This window comes from Mus pahari, chromosome X, assembly GCF_900095145.1.
Source record: "Mus pahari chromosome X, PAHARI_EIJ_v1.1, whole genome shotgun sequence".
Classification (NCBI taxonomy): domain Eukaryota; kingdom Metazoa; phylum Chordata; class Mammalia; order Rodentia; family Muridae; genus Mus; species Mus pahari.
In genome coordinates, this window is record NC_034613.1 from 27,872,138 (window position 1) to 27,899,948 (window position 27,811).

Below are 27,811 nucleotides of genomic sequence, written 5' to 3' on the forward strand. Positions count from 1 at the left end.
TTTCTCTAGCTCCTCCATTGGGGGCCCTGTGTTCCATCCAATAGCTGACTGTGAGCATCCACTTCTGTGTTTGCCAGGCACTGGCATAGCCTCACAAGGGGTCCATTCCATAATCAGCCACCAAACACATACACTGTTGCATACACCAGCAAGATTTTGCTGAAAGGACCCTGATATAGCTGATGGACACTATTTAATCTTGTATTTTAACACAGCTCATCGCTAAAGTGATAGAATTTTCCCTAGAGGACTAGATTATATAACAAATTATATACAATATGTCCAGTTTTTCAGAGTTGGCTGAGTTTATGACTTTAAAACCTATCAGAATCAGCCAGGCAGTGGTGGCGCACGCCTTTAATCCCAGCACTTGGGAGGCAGAGGTAGGTGGATTTCTGAGTTCAAGGATAGCCTGGTCTACAGAATGAGTTCCAGGACAGCCAGGGCTACACAGAGAACCCCTGTCTTGAAAAACAAAACAAAAAAAAAACAAAAATATATCAGAATCATTCTTGGAAAATGTCCTAAAAATTTTGATGGCAAAGAATACAGTCATGAAGTACAAACTTATAATTAATAGATTTTCTGGTGAACCCTTTGGGAATCATGTATTTGGAAACATACATTTATACATGTTCTATGTTTCTTATGTTATAGTAGCTTATGAAAGTGTTTAATCCACATCTTGCAAATCTACAGGCAATGAGGATTTGAAATCTGTTTCTTGTTTATCCCCATTTTGAAGTGTAAATTCATCAGCTTGTTTGTGGTACCGCCTGTACAACTGACTGGAAGTTCTTGGGAAAGGGCAGCATGTTCTGAATAATTCAATCAATTATGTTCACTGGGTGCTAGGGAATAGCACAGGGTAGGAGATTTGGAGTGAATCAACCCTTCTGTCACTATTTATAACCATTTCATTTGGGGTAAGGCTCTCAAAATATATCGTGTGCTAATAGATATAGAGGCACTATTTTCCTTGTTTCTCATACTAGTAAAACAAATGATTGCCTAGGATAGGTGACTGGCAAAACCTAATGCAGGTTGGTATTTTAGAAGGGAAATTGTGGCTTATAAATATACACATATACTTACTTGTAATGTATCTACCTTAGAAGTCCATTTCTGCTACTGCTACTTCTTTATTATTCATAATAATTAAGTTTAACTCTGTCCAGAATACTCACTTATCTAAGTACTTAATGCATATTTTGTTTACTTATTTTATTAAATACATTTTTTGCCTTGTAACTCTACTTAGTCTAGAGCTTACTATTATGTCGACCAGGCTGTCTTTGAACTTGCAGCAATTTCATGCCTTTGCCTTGAGAGTGCTGTGATCACAGCCATGCACTCCTATGCTGGGCCTAATGTATAAATATATATTTAAGAGATGGGTACCACTGACCCATCTTTGAGATAAGGAAATGGAGACACAGAAGGAAAGGATAAAGAAAATGGAACCCACGTCTAAACTGTAGACCATGTAGCAGAGTGGAGATCAGGATATGGGCTACCCTGCATTAGCACTGACTCTACACCACTGTGGCATTCTCCTGCTCTTAGGCAGTTACAGGAACTGCCTGTTGCTCTTTTGCCAGGTGAGATAATTAATGATGAAAACTTCAGAGAGAAACTCTGACCCCCAGTTCTACTGAGGCATTATGCTGTTTTCCCCTTCCTGGATTTTTTTCCATCAGCTGCAATATCGGGAATTACTAAATTTTGTCCAGGATATTTAAAAAGTGGATTATTCCCAAGATACAATTTGCAAAACACAAGAAAACCAAGAAGAAGGAAGACCAACGTGTGGATACTTCATTTCTCCTTAGAATAGGGAACAAAATATCCATGAAAGGAGTTACACAGACAAAGTTTGGAGCTAAGATGAATGGATGGACTATCCAGTGACTACCCCACCCAGGGATCCATCCCATAATCAGCCACCAAACCCAGATACTATTATTGCACATGCCAGAAAGATTCTGCTGAAGGGACCCTGATATTGCAGCCTCTTGTGAGGCTATGCCAGTGCCTGGNNAACACNGAANTGGATGCTCACAGNCAGCTANTGGATGGAACACAGGGNCCCCAATGGAGGANCTANAGAAAGTACCCAAGNANCTGAAGGGGGCTGCAACNCTNTAGGTGGAACAACAANANGAACTAACCAGTACCCCCGGGGTTTGTGTTTCTAGCTGCATATGTAGCAGAAGATGACCTAATCGGCCATCAGTGGGAATAGAGGCTCCTTGGTCTTCCAAACTCTATATGACCTAGCACAAGGCAAGGCCTGGGCCAAGTAGTGGGAGTGGGTGGGTAGGGGAACAGAGGTGGGGGGAGGGGTATGGGAAACTTTCGGGAGAGCATTTGAAATGTAAATAAAGAAAATAATAATAATAAAAAAAAGAAAAAAAAAGAAAATATCTAATAAAAAAGTTGAAAAAAAATAAAAAGTGTATGATAAGCTCCTGTTACTAGAAGTAGGTATTTTAGAGCAGGAGCAATGGGCTTTGCTGAGGAGTGTTGGGTTTCTGGCTATTGCTACTTTCAATGCATTATGCTCATATATTACTTTGCATTTTAGCAGCAAAATAGATGCTTAAAATGGTAGAGGAGGCTGGGTGTGGTGGTGCACACATCTTTAATACCAGCACTTAGGAAGTAAGGGGAGGCAGACAGATCTTTGTAAGTTCAAGGCCAGGCTGTTAAAGACCAGCCAAGGCTACCAAGTGAAACCCTGTCTTAAAAAAAAAAAAAAAAAAAAAGCTGGGGAGAGCCTCTCAAAATCATATGACTATATATTTAGTAAACTTTATATAAAATTATGTTTAGGAGACAATGTAATTTTCATCAGTTTTATGGTAATAAAATGAATCATACACACACATATGAATATATGGATCCACATTAATAAATTTTCACAAATATAAGGACCAGTTTAACAATGACTGGTTCAATATAGATAGAAGGAATGTTTCCTTCCAGAAAGGTTCCTCATGGCCCTGTCTAGCCACCCAGGCAATCATCCACCTGATTGTCATTGGATAAAATTTTGTCTGTCCTGAACTCATCCTAGACGTGGAATCCTGCTGCATGTGTTCCTGGGATTGGCTATGTGTGCTCAGTATGCTTTTGAGATTCGTTCCTGTTTTGTAGAATTCCTTTTGGGTGGCATTCCACTGCATAATATGCCAGTTTGTTCGTTCATTTACTGGATCAATTTCTGATGTATTACCAGTTTGGAGTAAATTTGCTGTGAGCATCCAGGTAGCTTGTGGAATCATGCCAAGAAGTACAATGGCATTGCTGTAGGGTAGGTGCTGTGTGCTTCACTTTGTGAGAGCCCACCAGAGCACTGTCATGCATGTTTACAGTTTTGTATTCACCCCGGTACAAGTTGAGTTTATTGGTACTTCAAAATTTGTCTTAAAAGTCTTTCTGTTGCTGTTCTAGACCCATTTTCAAAGATATTCAGGGCTCTCTGGATCTGGATGGGAGATTTTCCCCTTTTTATAAACAAGACAGTAGCAAGCTTTCAAATGAAGATATTCTCAAGTTGCTCTCAGAATACAAAAAGTAAGTGTGTGACATTGTTATACTAAATGAAAGGAATGGATAAATTATCAAATTTCTGAAGAAATAAATATGAGTTATATATCAGCAAAATTGAATACTTAAAAATTTGAGATTGGAATTCAGATAACCAATGCACGTAACAGTCATCATATTTTACCTCTAAACTATTCTTGATTTCTACCTAGGCCAGAAAAGACAAAATTGCAGATTATCCCTGGACAGCTGAATATCACAGTGGAATGTGTTCCTGTAGATTTACCAAGTAAGGATTTATTGCAAACAATACAATTGACAATTGTAATCAGAGCTTGAGTATCTATCAATAGTTTACTGCAGGTTTGCACAGAGTCTTAATTTCCTAGAGCTTTGCGAACCAACAAGGGAAGGGGCTAGCTAGCCAAGGATGTTTGGGGTCATATGCTCCAGACTGAGGGCATCCTATATATTGTAAAAACCTTGAGATAGAAGCATTCTTAATTTGTATGAATAGAGAGGAAGTTGGTGTGGCTCCATGGTAGGATGTGGTGGTAACAATGGAACAGGAAATGGTAGTAGAAAAAGAATATACAGAATTGTATAGACTGGTAACCCCTTAGATCTGTATTTTATTTTAAGCACACTGAGAAACCACTAAAGGATTACACACAGGGAACAATACCCAATGTCCACTTAAAAATATGCAAGAGTGAAATAGATTTTGTTTCATAAAAAGAATCATTGAAGGGAATAGAGAAATGGCCCAGTAGTTACTGCTCTTCCAGAGGACCCAAATTCAGGTCCCACCACCTATATTTGACTGCTCACAACCACTTGAAACTCCAGCTTTAGGTAATCTGACAACCTAACCTCTGCAGGCACCTAAACACACACAGTGTGTGTGTGTGTGTGTGTGTGTGTGTGTGTGTGTGTGTGTCAAACACACAGTCAAGGAAATCTTTAATAAGATAATTGAAATATAGGCATATGCACGCAGATTTTTTTTTACAATGTTCTTTACCTTAGAGGGAACTTGGAAGCTAACAGAATCAAGATTGTCAGTGTGCTTCAAGGACTTATTGCACAGCATTACCATAAAACTTGATGCAATGATTGAAATTGGTGTTTATAATTTGTTCAATGAGATATCAGATAAACTATCAAAATTGAGTTGTGTACACACCGTGGAACCTCAACTTTGCTGTGTAAAAATGTGCATAGAGAGAAGACTAGAAGACAACACAGGCAAATACTTATGCTAGTTATCTGTGGTGGTACAATGCAATAACTGGTTGCCATTGTAAATCTTTAATTTGTGCCTCCAGATGTTCTATTATTAGCATGCATTGTTTTAGTAATCAGAAAAAAAAACTATAACAAAAAATGCTGTGTCCTTAGGCTCAGTTTAGCCTGGGTCTTCGTCCGCCCACATGGCTGGACAATAAAGAAAGGGTCGTATGGCTCTTGACCTCTCCTACAATGGTGGCTTCAGAAACACATATGGTTCAATTGCTCAGACATTTTGTGTGTTTTATTTTATTATTGGTAACACATCATAAGGTCTATAATTTCAAAAGAAACTTCCATTATTTTGTAGTGAAAATTTGCACCTGCACCAAGTTAACTTTTTTTTTAAAGTGATTTGCCATGAGCTAATTGGAAGCATAAATTTACTCTCATTGCTTTCCCCGATACCAATAAAAACTTGCAGCGAAAGCTAAAATTGCAGCGACAGGAGGGAAAATGCAGTGGGTTTCTTTGCAGAGTTTGAATTTGTCAAAATTATGATGTGTTATATTTGGCAAATCATTCAGTGTTGAGAATGAAATCACAACCCATGTCTGGTATAATGGATAAAATCAGCACTCACTATGTCCTTTTTGGGTTCTTAAAGTTGTTTAACTTTTTGTCACCAACTAAGAATTCTGTTTTGAAATCAATCTTTGCAAAACACAGCCCATGTATGTCTACAAATGCAGGAACGTGTTAATGACTGTTAAGTTACATGCTTATTTGTGTCCTACCATAGATTGTATTACCTCTTCATATGTGCCCCTGAAGCCTTTTGAAAAGAATTGTCAGAATATTACTGTGGAGGTTGAAGAGTTTGTTCCAGAAATGACAAAATATTGTTATCCATTCACTATTTACAAAAACCATCTGTATGTATATCCCTTGCAATTAAAATATGACAGCCAGAAATCGTTTGCCAAGGTAAGGGAACTATACATTCTTGGAGCGTGCAATATTATTGATCATCTGCTCACTGCGTGACTCACTTTGGGTGATTAATGATTTTAGGCTAGGAACATTGCTGTCTGTGTGGAATTCCGGGATTCGGATGAAAGTGATGCATCTGCACTAAAGGTTTGTTTATGGATGATCTGTGTGTACTTTTGGAAGAGATTGTGGAGATGGTGTCATGCTGTAAGTTTAATGTCTTTATAGTTCAACAAGAAAGGTAATATTTCATTTCCTACTATTACATGTGAACTAAAGAGTTTGTTTAAATGATCTCTATTACAAGGCAGGGTGGATATGCAGCTGAGAAGATGGGTAAATATGGGCTGGGGATGTTTATCTATATGATGGTCCTGCTCTGTAGTATTTGCCTAGCATACAGAAGGTCCTGGGTTCCATCTTGAAAATGAGAAAGTGGATGAGGTTTTTTTTATTCCCTTTTGACATTTATTCCACTTGAATTTGCATTGCTTAGAGGCCCAATCACAAGGTCATTTTTTAATGACTAGATAGTTTATAATGTTTCCTTCAGGGGGCCTTATAGTATTACTATTAGGAGACCTTCAACTCCTTTCTCTTTGAAACCTGAACAGGCTTGTTGAGCTGACAGGAGCACAGCATGAGGGCTTTGATCTGAGCTAGGACTTCTGCTCCACAACTGGCCAAACAGTGCCTCCAAACTTAATGCTGTGAGCTCTTCAAGTCAGAGTCCCAGTAGCATGCAGTGCAGCCATGAATACCCATTACGATGCCCTGCCTTTATGGTTTTACTATAAACTTCTTCTTCTTAAGCCCAGTGATTAGAAACCTAAGACAGAAGCCCTAACCACGTGTGGATATGGTTCCTTGCTTCTAACTTGAATCTAAAGCAGTCAAATGGCAGTCATACTGTAACCCACTAGAGAAAGATACCCCAGCACTCCCAACTAAATTGTTGAATATTGCACTGCCCCTATGTTTGAAAGGAGCTCCCTTTCTCCCAAAGAGAACATTAAATTCAATTAAGGATTAGCTGGCTCAAATACAGTGGAATTTTTCCTCCCGCTGCTTGTCTCTTCAGTAGGGATGAGAACAACCAGTTCCCTTTCCTCCCTAAAATATCTTCTGAGTATCATGTAGAAACCCTTAGGTTACTTCTCAGCAGTTCTTGAAAAAAAAAAGAGCCTTGACAACTGTATTTCAGGAGAATTGGCTGTGGACTTGTGGAGTCTCCATTTCCTTTCTTAGCTGCCTAGAGGCTCACTCCACAGTAACAGTGGAGCAGTTAGTAACTTGGCATGCTGGCTCTGTATTCATCCCTGAGCTTATTGGGCCAATGGAAGTAGAAGTAAATCAGAGTGGTCATGAAATGGGAGCATTCCATGGAACCACAGAAAGCCTTACATGTGATGCCAGAAAACGAGGGATTTTTTTTTTTAAGTGTCTTATAAAGTGGTCGGTTAAAAAAGGTAAGAGAAGCTGGGCACACCTTTAATGTCAGCACCTGAAAGACAGAGGCAGGTATGCTTGCAGATTTCTGAATTGGTAGTGAGCCTGGTTTTGATAGTGAGTTCCAGGTCAGCCAGGACTACATAGTGAAACTCTGTCTCAAGAAGCAAACAAACAAGCCAAGCGTTATGATGTAAGAGAACAGTAAGCTTATCTGTCTGTAGCTTAATACACATTTGATTTTTTAAAAATTTTTAGGTTGTTTGTTGTTTTTTTAAACACACCTTTAAAAAAACAAAGCAAAGCAAAGCAAAACAAAACAAAAACCTTTCAACCAGGAACATCTGAAAAGAAAACTCTTGCTAAGGTCCAGCTATCCTGGATCTGAAGAGCTAGAAGATTTCAGAGAGCATCTCTCTCCTAAAGGAGAAAATATCTGCAGCTTCCCACCCTCAGCTAGTTAGGAGAGCATCCTTGTGGTGGCCAGATGTTGGAAAGTGTTCTGTAGCCAGCTGAGTTAGGAACTCTCTGGAGTGCTGTCTGCAGCAACTGTGCTCTGGGCTCTTACAGGCTTTTGATAGCAGCTGAGTGGACTCAGCCACACCCCCTACGCTCACTGCTTCTAAATGTATGTGGGTCAGTAGCATCTTGTTTAAAGACCTGGGTTAGGAGTGGTGACTCTGTTTCCTATCTTTTACAGTGCATTTATGGAAAACCAGCAGGGTCTGTTTTTACCACAAATGCTTATGCTGTGGTCTCACATCACAACCAAAATCCGGAGTTCTATGATGAGGTAAAACCCTGACATTTCAGTATTTACAAAATTCAGTGCTTGCTAATTCCTTTCATTTTAGTTTTTTTTTTTTCTTCAAGCCATTTATTTGCCCTGAATGTTTTGTCGCATGAAAATTGAAAATGTCACATCGAAAGAAAGGGCTCATGCCTTCGTGATATCCTATGATGACAGGGAGAGATTTACTTACAATGTGAAAGACTTTCGCTGGTTAAGATGATAGTACACAAATCTCAAACACACAAATCTCACAAACACACAAATCTCACAAACACACAAATCTCACAAACACACAAATCTCAAACACACAGATAGTACACAAATCTGCAACTCTGGCCCTCTACATTTTTCTCAGACTGGCTCTGTTTCAATGAGGAAGTCACTGTTGCTTTTGGGGGGGTCACCATTTCTTCAGCATTCAAATAAATCCAGAGCCAGGCCTGGTGCAGTAGGCCTGGAATCCTGGCTGGTCTGGAGGATTATAAGTTCAAGGCTTGCCTGCGCAACTTATTGGGGGTATCTCAAAATGAGCATTGAAAGGGAAATACAAGCTAATCGTGGTTATTCATCTGCAATCCCAACATTTGAAATGATGAAACAGTAGGGTCCAAAGTTCAGGGTCATTCTCAGTGGCATAGCAAGCTTGAGACTGGCCTGGGCTATATGAAAATGTGTCTCAAAACTTATTGAAAACAGATCTGGAGATGTAGTTCTCAGGTAGTGAATTTCTCTAGTATACACAAGGCCCTAGGATCAAGTCCCAGGGCAAGAAATTAAATAATTAACCACATAAATGTGGGTGTGGCCAATGAAATTAGAAAAAAAAACTACCAGGAGAAAGGAATGAGGTGTTGAGGAGGAGGGAAGGGGGGTGGGCAATAGTGAATACCTGTGAATGAAGTCAAAATGAGGCTAATGGGATAGGGGTGATGATCGAAAGATAGAAGGCGCAGCAGCGACATAGTGGCGGACACGGGGAGCTATACAAAATTTGTCTTTGAAAATGCCATAGTGAAACTTAATACTTCAAAGGGTTGCTAATTTTAAAACACAAACAAATAAAGTTCACTACATCCAGACTAGCTTTTCTGAAGGCACAGCCAGCTCTTCCCTCCTATGATTTTAACTGGTAATGGGCAGCTTGTTTATAAGTGAAGCACTGGAGGGAGATAGCTGTACAGCTGGGTGTCACAGTCCCACTTGCTGCCCTGTCCACCTTGTTAGAAGGGATATAAAGGGGGGATATAAAGGGGAGTGCTGTGGCCTGGTGTTCCCTTCTAGTCTCACTGGTTCTTTCTTGCTTGCTTATTCTCTATCTCTATATCTCTTTGTATTGCCCAGTGTGCCTAGTCACAACCTCATCTAGCCTCTGTGTATTTGCTTATCCAACTCTTTTGATTCTTAGTATTTGCATGTGGCCTGAATGAGCATCCTGAGCCAGATGCTCTGCTGGTTCTGCCTAGGCCCTGAAGTCTCCATTCTTGGCTAGGTCTGAAACCATCCCTCCTGCTGTCAGGATTTCTCTTGATCCACCTGCTCTTGTAAAGACCCTCCTGCCCCAGCTCTGGGCCTCATGCATTCTTTTTTTAATGCACTTCCCCTGGTTTCTTGGGGGGTGGAGAAGGAATTAATAATGTCTTGCATTTTTGCTACCCAGGGGGGAGAGTATGCCCATGTTTATGTGCAATAGAGCATTAGATGCCCAGATGGTCTTGATGCTGTGAGCAGGCGTATTCGGTAATGAATATACCTATAACAGACCTTGGTGATAATACTCCCAACCATGGCCTTGTATGCACGATAATTGGACCAAATGTCCATCGACATACTGTTTCTTATATGCCTCTCTATAGCCAGGACCAACCAGTGCAGCGATCTGAATATAATAAATGAGACATGATTATTTTCAGAGTGTCTGAAATAATAGATTTTTTTAATTCATTCACTGTATATTGACTAGGAAAGACAGAGAACAGTTATTTTCATGTGTATCTGTATGGATATGGGCATGTGTATCAAATTTAAATTTTTGGTTTTTACCTGCTAATAGGAGACATAAGCATACAGTTGGTTTCTAATTAGAAAATTACTTGAGATTGAGTCTTATAAGCATCTTTTGAACCTATTTTTTGGAGTCATATGTGATACCTTTTTGTCTGTTCAAGAACAAAGTTCCATTTTTTTTTCTAGAGAAAGTTTTATGACTTTGATTTTGAGGGTACCAAATGCAATGGTGAATGTTTGCATATTTGTAAGATTTTCATTTTTTCCATGCACAGAGGAACAACAACTTAGGTAATAGAGCTTTTCAAATTCAATGTTCATTTTAAATAGATTGCACTGGGTTATGTCATCTCTGGACATGAGGATGTGGTTTTTAATGTACTGTTTTATAAAATTCTGCTTTAGAGTGGAAGCTGGCAGAATCCATTGAACTACACAGAAAGAAGTATTAAATCAACAAGTTTTAAGTCCCCACAACATAGGAGGATAGTACGGTCAGACTGAAACTGACCAGAAAAATATCTGAAGTACATTGAAATGATTCCTGCTATTTGGCCACTTGGCTTATCCTTCAGTGGGTATTTTTGGAACAGTATAGTGAAACTGGGCTGCATGTTTGACAGCCCAACCTAAAAGTTAAAACAAAGCAAAACAAAATGTTGTATGTACTGTCTCTGCCATTTCAGATCAAACTTGAGCTTCCCATTCACCTGCACCAGAAGCATCACTTGCTTTTTACTTTTTATCATGTGAGTTGTGAAATCAACACAAAAGGAACAACCAAAAAGCAAGACACAGTGGAAACTCCAGGTATGTGGGCTGCTTCTTTGTGTGTGTGTGTGTGTGTGTGTGTGTGTGTGTGTGTGTGTGTGTGTGTGTGTGCGTGTGTGTGTTATTGGGGATCAGATCCCCAGGTCATATAATCTTTCTCTAGGCTATAAAATCATTTCACCAAGTTGTCAACTGCTCCACTCTTTGACCACAAATTATATTTCTGAGTTATATAGTTCATTGCTAAGCCAAACACATTGGTGTATACCTGTAGTCACAACTACTTAAGAGGCTAAAAGTAAAGTATTGTTGGAGCCCAGGAGTTGAAGACCAGCTGGGGCAGCAAAACAAGCTTCATCTGAAATCAGTTCATTGACAAAAGACAAACTATACATTGATTGTATTATCATGCATTTCAAATATCTTTGTCCAGATAGATGCTCACCAGTGCAGCCAAAGTTCTTTAAGCAACATCAAGTAATAATGCTGTTCTTGGGGAGAAACACATATTACAATACAGTATTGTTATTTATTTTATGGAGAATTGCCCAACAACTAGAATTTTCCAGTTCTGCTTATTGAGGAAGAGAAAAGTAAGCCTGGAGCCAGGGACATCTGTGAGCTGGAGGGAGACTGGGGACTGCCTGTTGCTAATGAGAACAGATTTAATGAAGTTGAATAAGCTTTAGCAGTGAAGCACCAGTTCTGATCCCGTGTCATGAAAGCTTTAAATAAACCAGTAGAAGAGAGCTTTAGGAGACCATCCAAGGACTGTGAACATAGCTTGTGTCACTTCCACTTTACAACTGTTATCCACCTCAGGATGTATTCATTCAGCAAATATTTATGCATATTTTTGTGAACTATATTAGTAGATACTATGGAGAATATAGTAAAAAATGCACTATAGAGCTTGTCTTAGAGTTAATATTGATATGATAAAATACTGTGATCACAAAAGCGACTTGAGGAAGAAAGGGCTTATTTCAGTTTGTAGCTTGTAGTCCTTCTTGAAGGGAAGGCAGAGCAGGAACTGAGAGTGGGAACCCGGAGGTAGGAACTGAAGCAAAGATCACAGAGGGGTACTGGAGGCAGAAACTGAAGCGAAGGCCACAAAAGGGGACTGCTTACTGGCTTGTTCCTCATGGCTTGCTCAACCTGCTTTCTTATAGCACTCAGTACCACCAGCCAAGGGATGGCACCACCCACAGTGACCTGAACCCTCCCCCATCAATCATTAATCAAAAAAAAGTTCAATAGACATGCCTATAGGTCAGTCTTATGGAGGCATTCTTTTTTTTTTTTTTTTTCAGTTTTTTTTTTTTTCAGGCAGGGTTTCTCTGTATAGCCCTGGCTGTCCTGGAACTCACTCTGTAGACCAGGCTGGCCTCGAACTCAGAAATTTGCCTGCCTCTGCCCCCCAACTGCTGGGATTAAAGGTGTGCACCACCACCGCCCGGCGGCTTATGGAGGCATTCTTACAATTGACAGTGAGTCCTTCCCAAATGTCTCTATCTTATGTCAAGTTGACAGAAAAAAAGAAACAAACAACCAGGTCAGAGGTCATCATCATTGAGCATATAATCTAGTTAACTTCATGGGTCCTATGTAGATAAGTCTCTCTAATATAAGATAAATAAATCATTTCAATGTACTTCAGATATTTTTCTGGTCAGTTTCAGTCTGACCGTACTATCCTCCTACGTTGTGGGGATTTAAAACTTTTGTGAGCACTGGAAAGGTTGTGACATGTGAACACAGATGAATAAGTGATTCCGCTAGTAGAGGGACAAGTGGTTGGGACTCAGGCAAGACTTTCAGGAGATGGCACTGAATGAAGTCTTAAAGGAAGGGATTGAGCTTGGAGTGCTATGATGGTAGGAAGGTGGGGTATTCTGAGATGAAGAAGCAGCTTTTACAGAGTCAGAGTATTAAGGGGATATGGACAAACGTAAGAGCCCGGGATGCTGGGCAGGGAACCATAGGATGTGGTTGAAAAGCATTGTGGAAAACTCTTGAATGCTAGGCTATGGATCTAACTTTGTTTTATTACTAGTGTGGGACTATTTAAAGGTTACTAACACCAGTGTGAGCTCTTTTGGAGGAAAATGGGCCAGGAAGTAAAGTAAAGGGCAGTGTGAGGTAAAGCAGGAAGAAGGAAGGAAGGACAGAAGGATTCCAGTCAGAGACCTATTTAAAAGGTTATATAAAGGAAAGGGGTAAACTATGACCATATCAGGAAGGAAGAATACAGAAAAGGAAAGACAAGTTTGAAGGCTTATATCTGTAACTGCAGCACTCAGGAGTCTGTGGCAGGAGGATTGCCATGAGCTCAATGCTAGGCTATGCTATAGTATGAACTTGTCTTTAATAAAAGGAAAGAAAAATTTTAAGGTGTATGTCTTCTCAGTAAAAACATGTGTGGGTTCCTTATGAATATATTCAACCAAAAGCAGATTAGAATATTATTTTGTATGTGTGTATATGTTCACTCTGTATGAACACATACATGCATCAAGCCACAAGGCAGTCTCCAGTGTTGTCTTTAGGTGCCGCCCAGTCTTATTGAGACAGGGTCTCTTAGTGATCTGGAATTTGGCAAGTAGGCTGGGCTAGCTGCTGAGCAAGTCCTAAGGATTTATCTGTCTCCACAAGCGCCCTGAGCTGAGAATTGCACATCACACCACACTTGCCTTTTTAAAAGTTTTTGCTGAAGTTTGAACTCATGACCTTGAGCTCCCTCACCAGCCCCTGTAAATGTTATTCTTAAAAATTGCATCTGAAGCTGAATGTGGTGGCATATGCTTTTAATCCCAACACTTGGGAGACAGAGGCAAGTGGATCTCTTGTGAGTTTGAGATCAGCTTGGTCTACTAGCTAATTCCAGGATAGCCAGGACTCTGGAGACAGACAAATATAAATAGATAGATAGATAGATAGATAGATAGATAGATAGATAGATAGATAGATATAAATATAAAAATGAAAAATACTAAGTGCATATATGCTTTTCCCTCTTGTTTTTGTCCCCTAACTAATGAAATAAAACATTTACATAGCATTTACATTCCAGCAGATATTATATGTAATCAAGGAGTATTTGAAATATACAGGAGGATGTATGTAGTGTACATGTTGTGAATACTATGCCATTTTTATAGGTAAATTAAACATACACAAATTTTAGTGTCTCTGAGATGAATTCCCAGGGATGACAGTATATTGTACCTGGCACATAGCTAATTGCTAGATGATTGAGAGTAACCATTGATGTATGTTTCAAAATCAGGTGATCGCAAAGAAGATACAACAGTATGTGGCAGACTCAGGACTGATGTGTTTGAGGAGCTAGTGAGATCATGGCAGGATACCATCAGGCAGCAGGGCTCACTAAAACTACAGTTAGAGTAGGAGCCTGGAGAAATGAGATGAAACCAGACAGAACTGTAAGAATCCATGCAAGTACTTTCCACCTGAATGATAAATTGCAGTTTTCTCATCCAAATTTTAGATAGAAATGGGCAAGGTGTTCAGTGAAGCATAAGGTGGTGATTCTTCATGTCACTCATCAATTCTAACTGTCCTCCCTTTAAGTGGCTTCCTACCTTTGAGCCAGATGGCATGCTTGATAGCACACCTTTACAGCTTCCAAGTGCTGCCTCTGAGTTTCGACTAAGGGAAACACTTGGCCATGCTCTGATAATTCACAGTGCAGAAATGTCACCTAAGCAGAATCATGCAGACAGGAAGTGGATCGATGTGCAGAAATGTCACCTAAGCAGAACCATGCAGACAGGAAGTGGATCGATGTGCAGAAGTGTCACCTAAGTAGAACCATGCAGACAGGAAGTGGATCTATGTGCAGAAGTGTCACCTAAGCAGAACCATGCAGACAGGAAGTGGATCTATGTGCAGAAGTGTTACCTAAGCAGAATCATGCAAACAGGAAGTGGATCGATAGTTTCTTGGGGTAGGAAGAAAAGGACACTTGGAGTGACATGTTAGAGTTTCTTTTTTGGAGCAATGAAAAATTTCTGTAATTCCTTTTAATGAAGCAACTGCAAATACATGAAAAAGCTTACATAAATTATACCTCATAAAAACTCCATGAGGAGAAATGTTGTCTAAGAACAAGTAATAGGTTTTTCTCGTTTCTAGTTTGGAAGTCCGCGACACCCCACCCCCATTGCTCAAATTTTCACTTTCATAGCATCAACAGCGTCATCTCATTGTTTCTCATATTTTAAATTTTCTTTTATTTGGGGGATGATAATTACATCATTTCCCCCTTCCCTTTATTCCTTCTAAATTGTCCCCTGTACTCTCTCTCTCTATCTTTCAGATTCATGGCCTCTTTTTTTATCAATTGTTGTTACATGTATATATGTATATACATTCCTAAATATAGCCTGCTCAGTCCCATAATGTTACTTATGTGTATATATATATACATAAAATTTGTGTGTGTGTTTGTGCACGCACGCGTGCACGCACATATCTTAAGGGCTGACCATTTGGTATTTAATAACCACTTGTTGTGCTTTGTTCGCTGGGGAAGACTATTTCTTCCTCTCTCAGCATTCCTTAGCTGCTAAAGGCTACAGTCCTTTGTGTAGGACTGGGGCCTCCTGGGCTTCCTGACATTGTCATTGCTAGTGGTGCTTCTGCACACATCACTTTCCTGCTTTTTCTGAAAGCATTTTTGAAGTGGCGCCGGAGAAGATGCTCTTCGGACATGATACAGTGTCTGTGAAAGCCATTCAGTCTACTGAGAGAAGGCCATGTTGTGGTTGTCTTCTAAGAGCAAAAAGCATTTGCCAAATTAGACATGTACATGAAAGCATTGTAGCCAGATTTGTGTTGACTTCTGAGTTCACAGTATAAACACACATATGCACACACATGCACATACGTGCATAGGCATCCATGCAAAGAATTTTAAAGACTTAGAAGGCAGTGCTCTTCAGCCAACACCCCGTTTCATTTGCCAGAAGTCCATCAAGAGCAAGGTTGGGTTTTTTTTTTAATTCTTTTATATTTTATAGCTAAGTTATAAACACTCAAAGCCCAGAGTAATCTGTATAATGGAAAGACTGACAGGATATGACGGAACTTGAGCAACACAGATGGCTCTGGTTAGTATAGCAAAACCTAATGAGTTTTCTAACAGAAAGCCAAGATCCCCCTTTGGGGGTAGAAGTGTTAAGAAATGTAGAGATGGCAGGAAATCTCTTAGTGGACTGAAGTCATAAACACTGTAGCCTGGCTGTGTTCTCATTCTACTCCTTGACCTCCAGGCAGGAAACCTCTGCCTATCTAAATGATCGACTCTTTTATTACTTTGTATCAAATGTAGACTGTAACCTTGATTTATGAACTTAATTTTCCATCCTCCAATACCCCAGGATTCGCGTAAGAAGTTTTAGAAGACATGATTGCTGTCGGAGGTTGTGTCAACTCTAAATAGAAGGATAGATAAGGGGGATTTGAACCTTCTAAAACATGAATCTACCCAAACAGCCCCCAACAGTGACATTGAGGCATATTTGAGGCAGTAAAAGATTTTCATCGATTATCTTAGGCCGGTCCCTCAATTCTAACTGAAAGGCCTATGTTGCTCCCATGTTTATTGCCAAAGATATAGAGCTAATAACTTTTTAGTGGGTAGGCTGGGCTTTGGAAATGATCCAAATGCATTGTTCCTTCCCTGCACCACAGTTGCCTGACACCTGGGTTCCCACATACAGATCCCTGGAACCATCCCCATCCTGCCTGCCTCCCCAGCTTGCAGACATTTGTGTAGCTAACTGTATTTGCAATTTCATTTCTTATGGTTGATTATTGTCTTGGCAGTTGGATTTGCCTGGGTACCTTTGCTGAAGGATGGGAGAGTCATCACATTGGAGCAGCAGCTGCCAGTCTCAGCCAATCTTCCCCCAGGCTACTTGAATGTGAATGATGCTGAATCAAGAAGGGTAGGGGGATATCTGTATTTGGGGAAGCAGTCCTGTTTTATAAATTTAAAAGTAGAATTCTGTTGGTATCAGATGGGAAAGGAATGCTCAAAGTATGGTCTGAAGGCTGGGCCTCCTTCACTATCAAGTTTAGCAGGAAAGACTGCTCTGTATTTACAGTTGATGATTTCAGTATCTTTTAAAACTGGACTTGGGGTATGACTTTAAAAACATCATATATTTAACTATTTCATTTTATGATAATTATATAAATCTGGGGAGGATTGGAAATCCGAAATTATTTAGGAAATGTTTATTCTAAAGGGCACTTATTTTCTCCAGTATTTCCTTTGGATGAACCTAATACATTCCATTCTGAAATCTCTTAAAATGCATGGGTGGTATTATAGGTTGTTCATGTATCTCTCGCTGTAATATACATGCTCATGGCTGTATTTTCTCCAGCAATCGAATGCAGATATCAAGTGGGTAGATGGTGCAAAGCCTTTGCTGAAGATTAAGACCCACTTAGAATCAACCATTTATACTCAGGTACGTGGTAGCACCCAAATTTCTGATCTGAGTACTGGAATATGTTTCCTCATTAAACTGGACTATTTTTAATCTCCCACTGCCTTGGAGAAATTGTACTTTAAAGGGCACATAAAAGCTATCATCATCATTTTAAACATGAAAAAAAAAAAAAAAACTAAGCCTAAGTTAGGAGAAATAGCTTCCCTGAGACACAAAATAATAATAATGAGTTCAAAATACATATTGCACTTTTTCCACTTCCTGATGTCACCCATGTTGTACAGACTTCATGAGACAACTGGATTTCCCAGCAGAATGTCATGGTAAAACTGGGTACTGAATACCAGAAATGACTGGCCAGGGAACTTCCTGGTGCTACATTTTCTTCACCTGTCATTTCAGAGCTCTGTTCCTGGTCATTTCATTGATATACAGAAGCAACTCAATTTGATAGAATACATTATTTCTGTTTTGTTTTGTTTTGTTTGAAAGCCTTAAATAAGTGCTTAGCTGGTTGGGCACGTTTGGCAATTTCCTGTGTGTTCAGGTACACACCATGTTCACCTGGCTGTAGTGCTTTATATGAAGGTCAAGAGGACGTCAAGGGCATAAGTTGGCAGAGATGGCTCCAGGGTCCAGGTGGTAGAATACCTAGAGAGATAGGCCTTCATGGTGCTGGATCAGGGAGAGCTGGGGAGCCTGTGCTTCAGGATAATGAACCAAATTTCACAAGGCTGTTTCCATCTGTGTTCTAGGATCTGCATGTGCACAAATTCTTCCATCATTGCCAGCTGATTCAGTCGGGCTCAAAAGAAGTTCCAGGGGAACTCATTAAATATTTAAAGGTAAATGAACAGGTTCTGCAAAAGGTTTATTTGTGTGTGTGTGTGTGTGTGTGTGTGTGTGTGTGTGTGTGTGCCTTTCTGCTGCTACATTTTTGACATGGGATACAAGTACCAGGCAAACACCTGAAAACACTTTGGGCCTTAGGAGGGCACTTTCTCCTTTGTACTTTTCCATCAACTGGCTGTTCAGAAGCAGGCAACAGCACGGCTGCTTTAGGGGGGGGAAATGTTAGAGCCAAAATTTGACATCATGGTTTAGAAACCTCTCATTTCAGTTGTAGAAATGGCTTTAGCGGTAGGGGGTATCTCAGCTCTTCCTGCTAACTACCACTAAAAGAAGAGCATGTTGTGGTGGGGGAAAGGCCAGAAAGAATAAAAACAGGTTTCCTTATAATAAAATGTGAAATGGCTCTGTGTCCATTAGTGGGAGACTAGACTGTCATAAGGGCCCACTAAAGCTGAAAACATTGTCTACATGCATGTAGCGCAGGGGAGGGAGTCTTAAGGAGTCTTAAGGGTACCATACTGTAACAGTCAGAGAACCTAATGTTAGGCTTATTCCCTCTGTGTGGGGACTGTGGTGTGCATCCTAGGACCTGCCTGGCAACAGTTGTTTCTTTCCATTACTCAGTAAGGTTAGCTTTGGAGAATATGAGGCACTTTTATTTGATGCCTATAGGATTTCCCTTTACCTATTGGCTGCTGCCTAACAGTGATCTCAGGAAACCCTGTCTTGCAGAGAGATAGTATGATGTGAGATAGAGCCTATGGGTCTGGAATCATAATCTGATTTTGCGCTGTAGGTCTGTCATTTACTAGGTCTATAATTAACCTGTACCAAGTCACGGAACTTCTCTCAGCTGTCACATTGCGATAAGAGTAATTAATGCCCACTGCTTGTGAGGCTTGAAGAAGACACCTCATCTTCTGGGTCCTGATTGTTCCTGACACACTAACTTCGGAGTGCTTCCTGGGAAGCCCACATCAGTGATCTAAGCAAAGAAAACAGAATCTTACTAAAGAGCTTCATGCATTGTGAAGGGAATGAACATAGAAATGAGCAAGTAGAGATGCCACCTCAGACAAATATAGAGCAGCAGTTCTTAACCTGTGGGCTGCGAGCCCTTTGGGGGTGGGTCACACAACAGATACCCTACATATCAGATATTGACATTACGACTCATAACAGTAGCAAAATTACAGTTATGAAGTAGTTTTGAAAATTACAAAAAAAAAAAAAATTTCAGGCTGGGGGCCACCACAGCATGAGGAACTGTATTAAAGGGTCACAGCATTAGGAAGGTCACAGCATTAGTGAGACAGGAATGTGGTAGACTTTCTGTCTTACTAGAGAGGATGCCTCTGGCAAAGTGATATTTGACCAGCTACTTAAAGAACAATGGCAGCCAGCCAAGGTTCAGGGTGGGGAAGAGCTGGGAGCAGTCAGTACAGAAACCCCGCGGAGCTTGGTTTGATGTATTGGGCAGCAGGAAGGACTGAATATGGCTGGTGTATGAGGTTGGGAAGGCATGCCCTCTGGGAATCTGGGGGAGCCGCTGAGGGTAGTGAGGAGAGTTATGGTTTTTGCAAGTCAAATAGCAAGGCTTGCAGGAGTTGGACAGAGGCATGGTTTTCCTTTGATTCTTGTGCTGTTTTATGGGGCATTAAACCCAGGGCCTCATGCACGCCAGGTACTTAAACACCCTCCCGTGCAGCTACAGCCTCACTTTCTGGTATTTTGTATATGTGTGTGTTTGTTCATGTGTGGGGGTACCTGTGTGTGTAAGCATGAGCGTGCACATGTATGTACATGGATGTGAAGGCCAGAGGTCCATCTTAGGTTCTGTTTCTCAGGAGCTGTCTACCTTGGTTTTTAAGACAGACTCTCTCACTGGTCTTGAGCTCACCAAGTAGGCTAGTGTAGGCCAGAGAGCCCCAGGGGTCTGCCTATCGCTGCCTCTTCTCTATCAGTGGAATTACAAGCTAGCAACACCATACTTAGATTTTTAATCCTGGTGCTGGGGATCAAAATCAGGTCCTTACGCTTGACTGGCAAGCAACTTACCCGCTGAGCTATCTCCCCGGCCCTGTATTTTATTTTTCTAAAGATATTTTTGTTAAGTTGCCCCGGCTGGTGTTTAACTCACTCACTGAACTGCCAGTAGTCCTGCTCTATCCTCCCAGACTGCACTGAACCAGACTGGACTGTGATTATAAATCAGAGATACTAGATCAGGCTTGACTTTAATTTTTATAGTACTATTCTGCCTACCACATTAAAAAATGTTTAATTTTCATTCAAGAGAGATAGCCAATCAGTAGTGGGCCTCAGCATTAAGAATTATAATAATTATGTAACTTTTAAATCCAGCCCTTAGTACTATCTAGGAATACTCCAGCTATATGGATGGACAGTTTATCTGTTAAACTCATTGATTTTCCTTTTGGAGGGATCTCTGTGAGAATTTTCAGAGTGGTGTTAGATACATCATTTTCAAATACTGGTATTCTTCAAATGGAACAAAATGTATTTGCTTTTGAGGGTGTGTAATGTCAGAATTATACAATGCACATGCGCTCTCTGGTGGCCATAAGTGAAATGGCATGCAATTGCAGAAATAATGCAGAAAAGGGTTATGCAGAACTATCTTTTTGAGAATGGGAACACAGAAGTCTTAAGTAGAGGTGATTTGCCTACAGAGCTCCAGCTACTTGTTAGCTGACCCGAGTCTGTGACACATCTCTTTATGCCTAGTCCTATGAACGTCCCAGAAAACTTTTGTATCTATCATCCCTGTAAATGGCAGTTGAGCTGTGTTATGTATGTAGTATCTATAGAGTTTGCACAGAAGGATGACTTAGAGACATAGTCAGTATGGATATTACAGCCTAATCAAAGACAGAGCTAAAAGAAAGTTAGCTAGCTTTATTTATAATAGCCAGAAGCTGGAAAGAACCCAGATGTCCCTCAATAGAGGAATGGATACAGAAACTGTGGTACATTTACACAATGGAGTACTACTCAGCTATTAAAAACAATGAATTTATGAAATTCTTGGGCAAATGGATGTATCTGGAGGATATCATCCTTAGTGAGGTAACCCAATCACAAAAGAAGTCACTAGATATGCACTCACTGATAAGCGGATATTAGCCCAGAAACTTAGAATACCGAAGATACATTATGTAAAAACAGAAGAAAACCAAGAAGGATGACCATTGTGTGGATACTTCATTCCTCCTTAGAATAAGGAACAAAATACTCATGAAAGGATATAGGTACAGAGACAAAATTTAGAGCTAAGATGAAAGGATGGACTATCCAGAGACTACCCCATCCGGGAATCCATCCCATCATCAGCCACCAAACATAGATACTAATGCTCATGCCAGCAAGATACTGCTGAAGGAACCCTGATATAGCAGCCTCTTGTGAGGCTATGCCAGTGCCTGGCAAACACAGAAGTGGATGCTCACAGTCAGCTATTGGATGGAACACAGGGTCCCCAATGGAGGAGCTAGAGAAAGTACCCAAGGACCTGAAGGGGGCTGCAACCCTGTAGGTGGAACAACAATATGAACTAACCAGTACCCCCTGAGCTTGTGTCTCTAGCTGCATATGTAGCAGAAGATGACCTAATCGGCCATCACTGGGAAGAGAGGCCCCTTGGTCTTGCAAACTTTATATGACCCATCACAAGGGAAGGCCTGGGCCAAGTAGTGGGAGTGGGTGGGCAGGGGAGCAGGGGCAGGGGGGGTATAGAGAACTTTCGGATAGCATTTGAAATGTAAATAAAGAAAATAATAATAATAAAGAAAAGATTCAAAAAGCAAAAAAAAATAAAATAAAAAAGAAAGTTAGCTAGCAACTTCTTCATAATAGTGAGAACTGTCAGAAGACAGATGTGATTAAGTGTTACATGTTTGATGCAGAATTGCAGGTATTAAAGATTCAGATCATTGAGAAGCCCGTGGAGAGCAAGGACTCCTATTTTGCCCTGCTGTCTGTTGCCTTATTTATTTATTCAGCCATTCACCAAAAATTTATTAAGCATCTTGTATAGGCAAGGCACTGTCCTGGATGCTGGGAATGTCACTGGGGGAAATGTGAACAGAACTAGTTTTGTGTGGGTAGGGAGATTATAAACTTTAGAAAAAATGTGTGCTGTGAAGAAAAGAACAGGTTAATGAGAACATTCTAGGTAGAGTTGTTAGGAGAGGCTTGTCTGTGGAAATACCAATTCCAGGTTAAAGAGGAACTGAAGGAAGGCTGACAGCCCCATAAGTGAGAAGAGACTGTTGCAGCAGGTGTGTGCCCTATACTGGTGTGTTTACAGGGAGGCAAAAGATAGCATAGCTCGAACACAGGGAGTGGGGGACGGGGCCCGAGGTTGCTGGGAGCTCAGCCTGAAGATTGTATGGGTCACGGAGGCCCGTGATGGCCTTTGTAGTGATTTTGTTTGGTTTGTGTTTAACAAGAGAAAGATGGCATTAACTAATTAGCATGTCAAAAGGACACTCTGGCTACTGTTGAGAATAAATTGTAGAAGATAATAGCTATATAGTGGTAGCAGGGAGCTCCATCCTACATGGGATGCACATTTGCCTTGTCTGCCTGGTGTTTAGCTCACATTTGCTTGTGGCTCTATTGCCACTTCTTTTGTACATGTGATGCACATACCTGTCCTCCTATTTGCTGTTTGTACCGCAGTGATTTAGTTCCATGGTTTTGCCCTTTCACCAGTGACCTCTCTAATAGTACAAGCTGTGTTCATGTTGCTTGGTTTGCTCTCTGTTGTTTGGCTATTATAAGTAAATCCAGTACAGCTCCATTGGATGAGAAGGTGAAATGGGTTCACTGAAATGCGGATTTGAATTGGCCCTGGATGAATAATTGGGAATTGGCTAAAACCTGCGAACAAAACAAAATGAAGGAAAGCATATGGTATATTTAAAGAGCAATGGTGATGCTAGTTTGGCTTTCTGAAGAACAGTAGTCGATTTAAAGATTCAAAAATGCGGACTAGGTCTTCAGTATATTCAACTTAATTCCATAGCTCAGGATTTCTCAAGTTCAGCACTAGTGACATTTAAGAGAAGATAGTTCTTTGTTGTGGAATGTTTAGCAAAGCTCTAGGCCTCTACCTAGTAGAAACCAGGAGCACATACATGCATACACAAGTTGTGATAGCCAAATCTCCCACAGAGACCATGTGACTCATGAATGAGGACCACTACTTACAGTAACAGGAAGACATCACATTCTAGATGGCTGAGGATGTAGATCAGTAGGAAAGTGCTTACTTAGCATGTGGGAAACTGTCACATCTTCAGCACTAATAGAAAAAAGATGAAAACCATGTTGGTAGAAAGTAGTCTAATGTAATCCGCATCTATGGTGGGTGGGCATCAATTTGGAAATATGTACTGGATACATTGAGAATGAAGAGAAACTGTAGATGTTCTAGACAAATGTCAAGGGGATATCCTGAAAGGGGCAGCAGAAAAGACAACTGTGTAGAGATGTAAAAAAATTTCTCAGCAAAGTTAGATTTTCTTTTTGCTTGGCTGATGGAGTGATGGAATGAGTGAATATGGAAAGAAAAAAGGAATGTAGCAAGCAGGACTGTAACATTTCTATGTATACATGAATATATAATATATATCAGCACTACATTTGGATGTATGTAATACCACTATTAGAGTCAGAGTGTAAGCATGTGGAATGAATATATTCAAAGAATGTTAGAGGACTGGGCAGATGACCCAATGGGTAAAGGTGGCAAGCCTGACCACTGAGTTTGATTTCTAGGACCCATGTAATAGAAGAGAGAACTGATTCTTGCAAGTTGTCATCTGACCACACACACGCACTGTGGCACATAGGCTCCAACATGCATCTATATATATGGTCACACACACACATACACACACACACACACACACACACACACACACACAAAGTAAGTAAAACATAAAAACTTTAAAATAATGTTAAAATGTAAAACTATCTCAGTTTGATAGATGCTGTGGGATAAATTATGTACAGACATGTTCTTTACTGAAGCTCACTTAACTTACCATCAGGCTGGCTGGAGGCTAAGATTGTCTTAGAAAACATATAGAATGCATGGTACCTGAAGGCCGATCTTCCAGCCCCCAGCCCACAGTGAGTATAGATTTACCAAAGGCCAGTTGTCTTCGTACCAAGCCCATAAATAAATTGTACTTGATATCTTTAGTTAGGCATTCATGTCTAATTAACTTGCAGAATCCAAATAGCAAAACAATGGGGTGAATTGAGTCCTTAGCAAGTCTCCTGTCTTGAAAGTACACATTTCAAGAAGCATATAGTCAAGCCAGTATATCGCTCATTACTTAATTTTCTTATTGTTTCACATTTGCAAATTAGATCATATTTCTGTTTGTTTCCATAACTAATAATGACTTATTTTAGTGTTTGCATGCCATGGAGATCCAAGTCATGATACAGTTTCTACCTGTAATTCTTATGCAACTCTTCCGAGTTCTCACAAACATGACCCATGAAGATGACGTTCCCATCAACTGCACCATGTGAGTTTCGGTGTTATAATGAAAGAAGCTATTTGCTTCCGGTTTTTCTTTCTTACTTTTTTTCATGACTATAAACTTCGCTCTTAAAACTGTGTTTGTTCTATTCCATTGGTTTGGTCATATTGTCTCACTGTCACTTGTCTGAAAGATTTTTTTTTTTAATTTTCCTCTTGATTTCTCTTTCTTTTAAAGAATTTTAAATTAACTTTATTGTTGTTGTTTTTTTTAAAAAGCAACTTGCAACTAAAATAAACAACATACACCTAAATGAACCAAATCCAACGCTTGTGCATCTCAGCGAACTTCTAGGCAGTCAGAATGCCGTACAGAATGGAAGCTGTGGGAATTCCCTGTTTATCATATTTCTATGCACTTACACATCACCAAAACCAACAACTCCATAGCAGAATCAGAACTAGAAAAATTAGCTAGCTGTCTAGCCTCCTTGATGATGTGCATTATTCCCCTTGTTTGGTCCTTTCTAATCCTCTAACAGTCAGCCTTTCTTGTTCTTTCATACATGTTATACTGAGCCCACAGGCAGATTTCTTTACATGCATACACATGATGTTGGCTAGGTTCAACATGTGACAGAGCCATGGCTATTCTCTTTCTGAGATTATGTGACCTTACTGAATAGGATTCATTCTGAATCCATTCATTTTCCTGCAACTTTTAGTTCTGTCTGTTATTTTGCTTTCTTTCTGACTGCTTGTTCAGAAGCATGGCATTTCCTTTCCACTGTTGTTTTCATTTTCTACAGTTCTTCTCTTACTGATTTTTAACTTCACCATACTGTGGTTGAAAACTCAGGAATGATTCCAGTCTTCTTAAATCTTATTAAGACTTTAAAAAAAAAACCTAATGTATGTTCAATCCTGAAGAGTATTTGTGTGCACACAAGCAGAATGTGTCTTATTTTACTGTTGAATGAAATGTGTTCTGTATACGTATATAGTTCGTTAAAGTATAGTTAAAGTCAAATATTTGCTTCCTGATTTTATGTCTGGTTGATCCATCCATTGTTGAAAATGACATATTGAAATCCTACACTATTCTTGTGGTGTTTACTAGTCTGTGCTATTTATAAGACAAACATACATTTCAATTGCCCTTTCTCCAGTCATGTTCTATTTGAGTTGTACAATACGGTAGCCACTTAGCACATTTCGCAGGTGTGGCTAGTTCTTCTAAGGAATGAATATTGAATTGCAGTTCATTTTAGTTTTAACAAATATAGTCACTCACCTATAACCTGTGTTTTTCATACTGAGCAGAATATGTCATTAAAACCATGAGTTTTGACTTGGAAGAATAAGCTATGTCTGTATGAAAACAAAGGTACATTGTAAGGTAGGGGTTAAAATACACTCGCATTTCAAAATGAAAATAGTTGACTTGAAAAACTGCTGTGCTCAGTGCTGGATATCTTTGGCTCTGCTGCCCTTACTGCCTTTTCCCATAGACCCCAGTCTACAAACACGTCCTTGCTGTGTGCCCATATCTGGTGTCAGGGACAGTCCTCTTGAAAGTTTAAGGAGCATTATTCTAATATAATGGTTCTCAACATGCATGGCCCAGAGAAGCACTGTGCCCAGGAAATTTATCAAAAATGTTTATCATTGAACTTTGATCTGAGCCCTAAAAGTCAGAATACTAGGAGAGGAGCCAAGCCACACGCCTTCCAGATGACGCCTATACTTCCTGAAGTTCGAAAGCCACGGCTAGTCTCTTAAGTTTACCTCTAACTTTCACCCGATTTTCCTTGCTCTGTCTCTCCTTTCCCCTTGACACAGTTGTCATGCTGTCTTTTGTTTGGTTGGTTTTGTTGAGACAGTCTCATTCTGGAGCCTAGACAGGACTAGACTCATGGCAATCCTCCTGCCTTAGCCTCCCAAGTGCTTGGATTACAGGTATACGCCACCTTTCCCAGCCACTTGATCTTCATTTTCTGTTCCTTTTATCTTCACTGGAAGGTATTTGAGTATTTACTTTACTTAAGCTCTTTTACAACATAGGGCTGTGACTATACTTTTAAGTGAATACACAGATTTAGAAAGGAGACGAAACATCCGGGCTGCCAAAGTAAAGTATCCTTTTGAACCAGGAAGTACAGTTTTCAAGGCACCAAGGACAGTGGACTCTTGTAGACCTAAACCACTGTCACCTCTCCTCTTACCCCTCGTGTTGTCATTCAGGCAATTTGTTTACTTTGTTTTGTTTTCTTGGATTAGACTTGCTCACATGTGCCAATCACACTAAAGTCATGAGTTGAAGCATGGCCTGCTGACTTTCATTAATGTTGTTTCAGGGTTCTATTACACATTGTGTCAAAGTGTCATGAAGAAGGCTTGGAGAGCTACTTAAGATCCTTCATAAAGGTTTGTGGAGTAAAGCTTTCTTGCTGGATCATTTCCCTGCTTCCCAGGACAGTTGTGTCTAATGGTTTACTTGGTTCTGTTTGCAGTATAGCTTCAGACCTGAAAAACCAAGCACTCTTCAGGCCCAGTTGATACATGAAACCCTCGCTACTACAATGATAGCAATATTGAAACAGTCTGCAGATTTCTTAGCCATAAATAAACTTCTAAAGGTAAGGATGGGGGACACAGCTGGACACAAAGCCAGTCTCTCCATACTTGGTTGTGATATTTTATTTTATCCTTGTTTTTTTAATAACCTTTTTTGGTATTGGACTATTTTTTATTGGTTATTTTATTTATTTACATTTCAAATTTATGCCCCTTTATCCTTTTTGTCCCAGACCTTCCCTCCTTCTCTTATATTACACATATATCTTTCAGAGCCTTCTCCCTGCTCCATATACATCCCCTGCTCTGAATTAAATATGTAAAAGATAAATTTTGGATGAGGCAGAATCTTGTGTTTGTTATATACAGTGTATAGTTTGTGGACCTGGGGCTGCCTAGTTACCAGCTCTGGGCCAGTGTTACCTCATGCCTAACTTAACAGGTAGTAGATACTCAATAAACAGTTAACTATTATTCTAATTCTTTTTTTTTTACTATTTCTTTAATTGGTGATAGAATTATTATGGGCCTTTTGAGATGAGTTAACTAGAGACTTGAGGCTAGCTTTCAAAGTATATG

General features: G+C 40.0%; 1 protein-coding gene across 1 annotated transcript in view; it reads left to right on the forward strand.

The window, feature by feature from the left end:
- Dock11 (dedicator of cytokinesis 11) overlaps positions 1-27,811 on the forward strand; it is a 189,016-nt gene that overhangs the window by 82,368 nt on the left and 78,837 nt on the right. Inside the window, exons 14-26 of the mRNA XM_021188185.2 lie at positions 1,567-1,601; positions 3,457-3,579; positions 3,765-3,841; positions 5,585-5,769; positions 5,857-5,922; positions 7,925-8,017; positions 10,708-10,831; positions 16,646-16,767; positions 17,212-17,298; positions 18,036-18,125; positions 24,583-24,701; positions 27,013-27,082; positions 27,169-27,294. Coding sequence (XP_021043844.1) covers positions 1,567-1,601; positions 3,457-3,579; positions 3,765-3,841; positions 5,585-5,769; positions 5,857-5,922; positions 7,925-8,017; positions 10,708-10,831; positions 16,646-16,767; positions 17,212-17,298; positions 18,036-18,125; positions 24,583-24,701; positions 27,013-27,082; positions 27,169-27,294 — 1,317 coding nt within the window. The remainder of the gene's footprint in view (positions 1-1,566; positions 1,602-3,456; positions 3,580-3,764; positions 3,842-5,584; positions 5,770-5,856; positions 5,923-7,924; positions 8,018-10,707; positions 10,832-16,645; positions 16,768-17,211; positions 17,299-18,035; positions 18,126-24,582; positions 24,702-27,012; positions 27,083-27,168; positions 27,295-27,811) is intronic.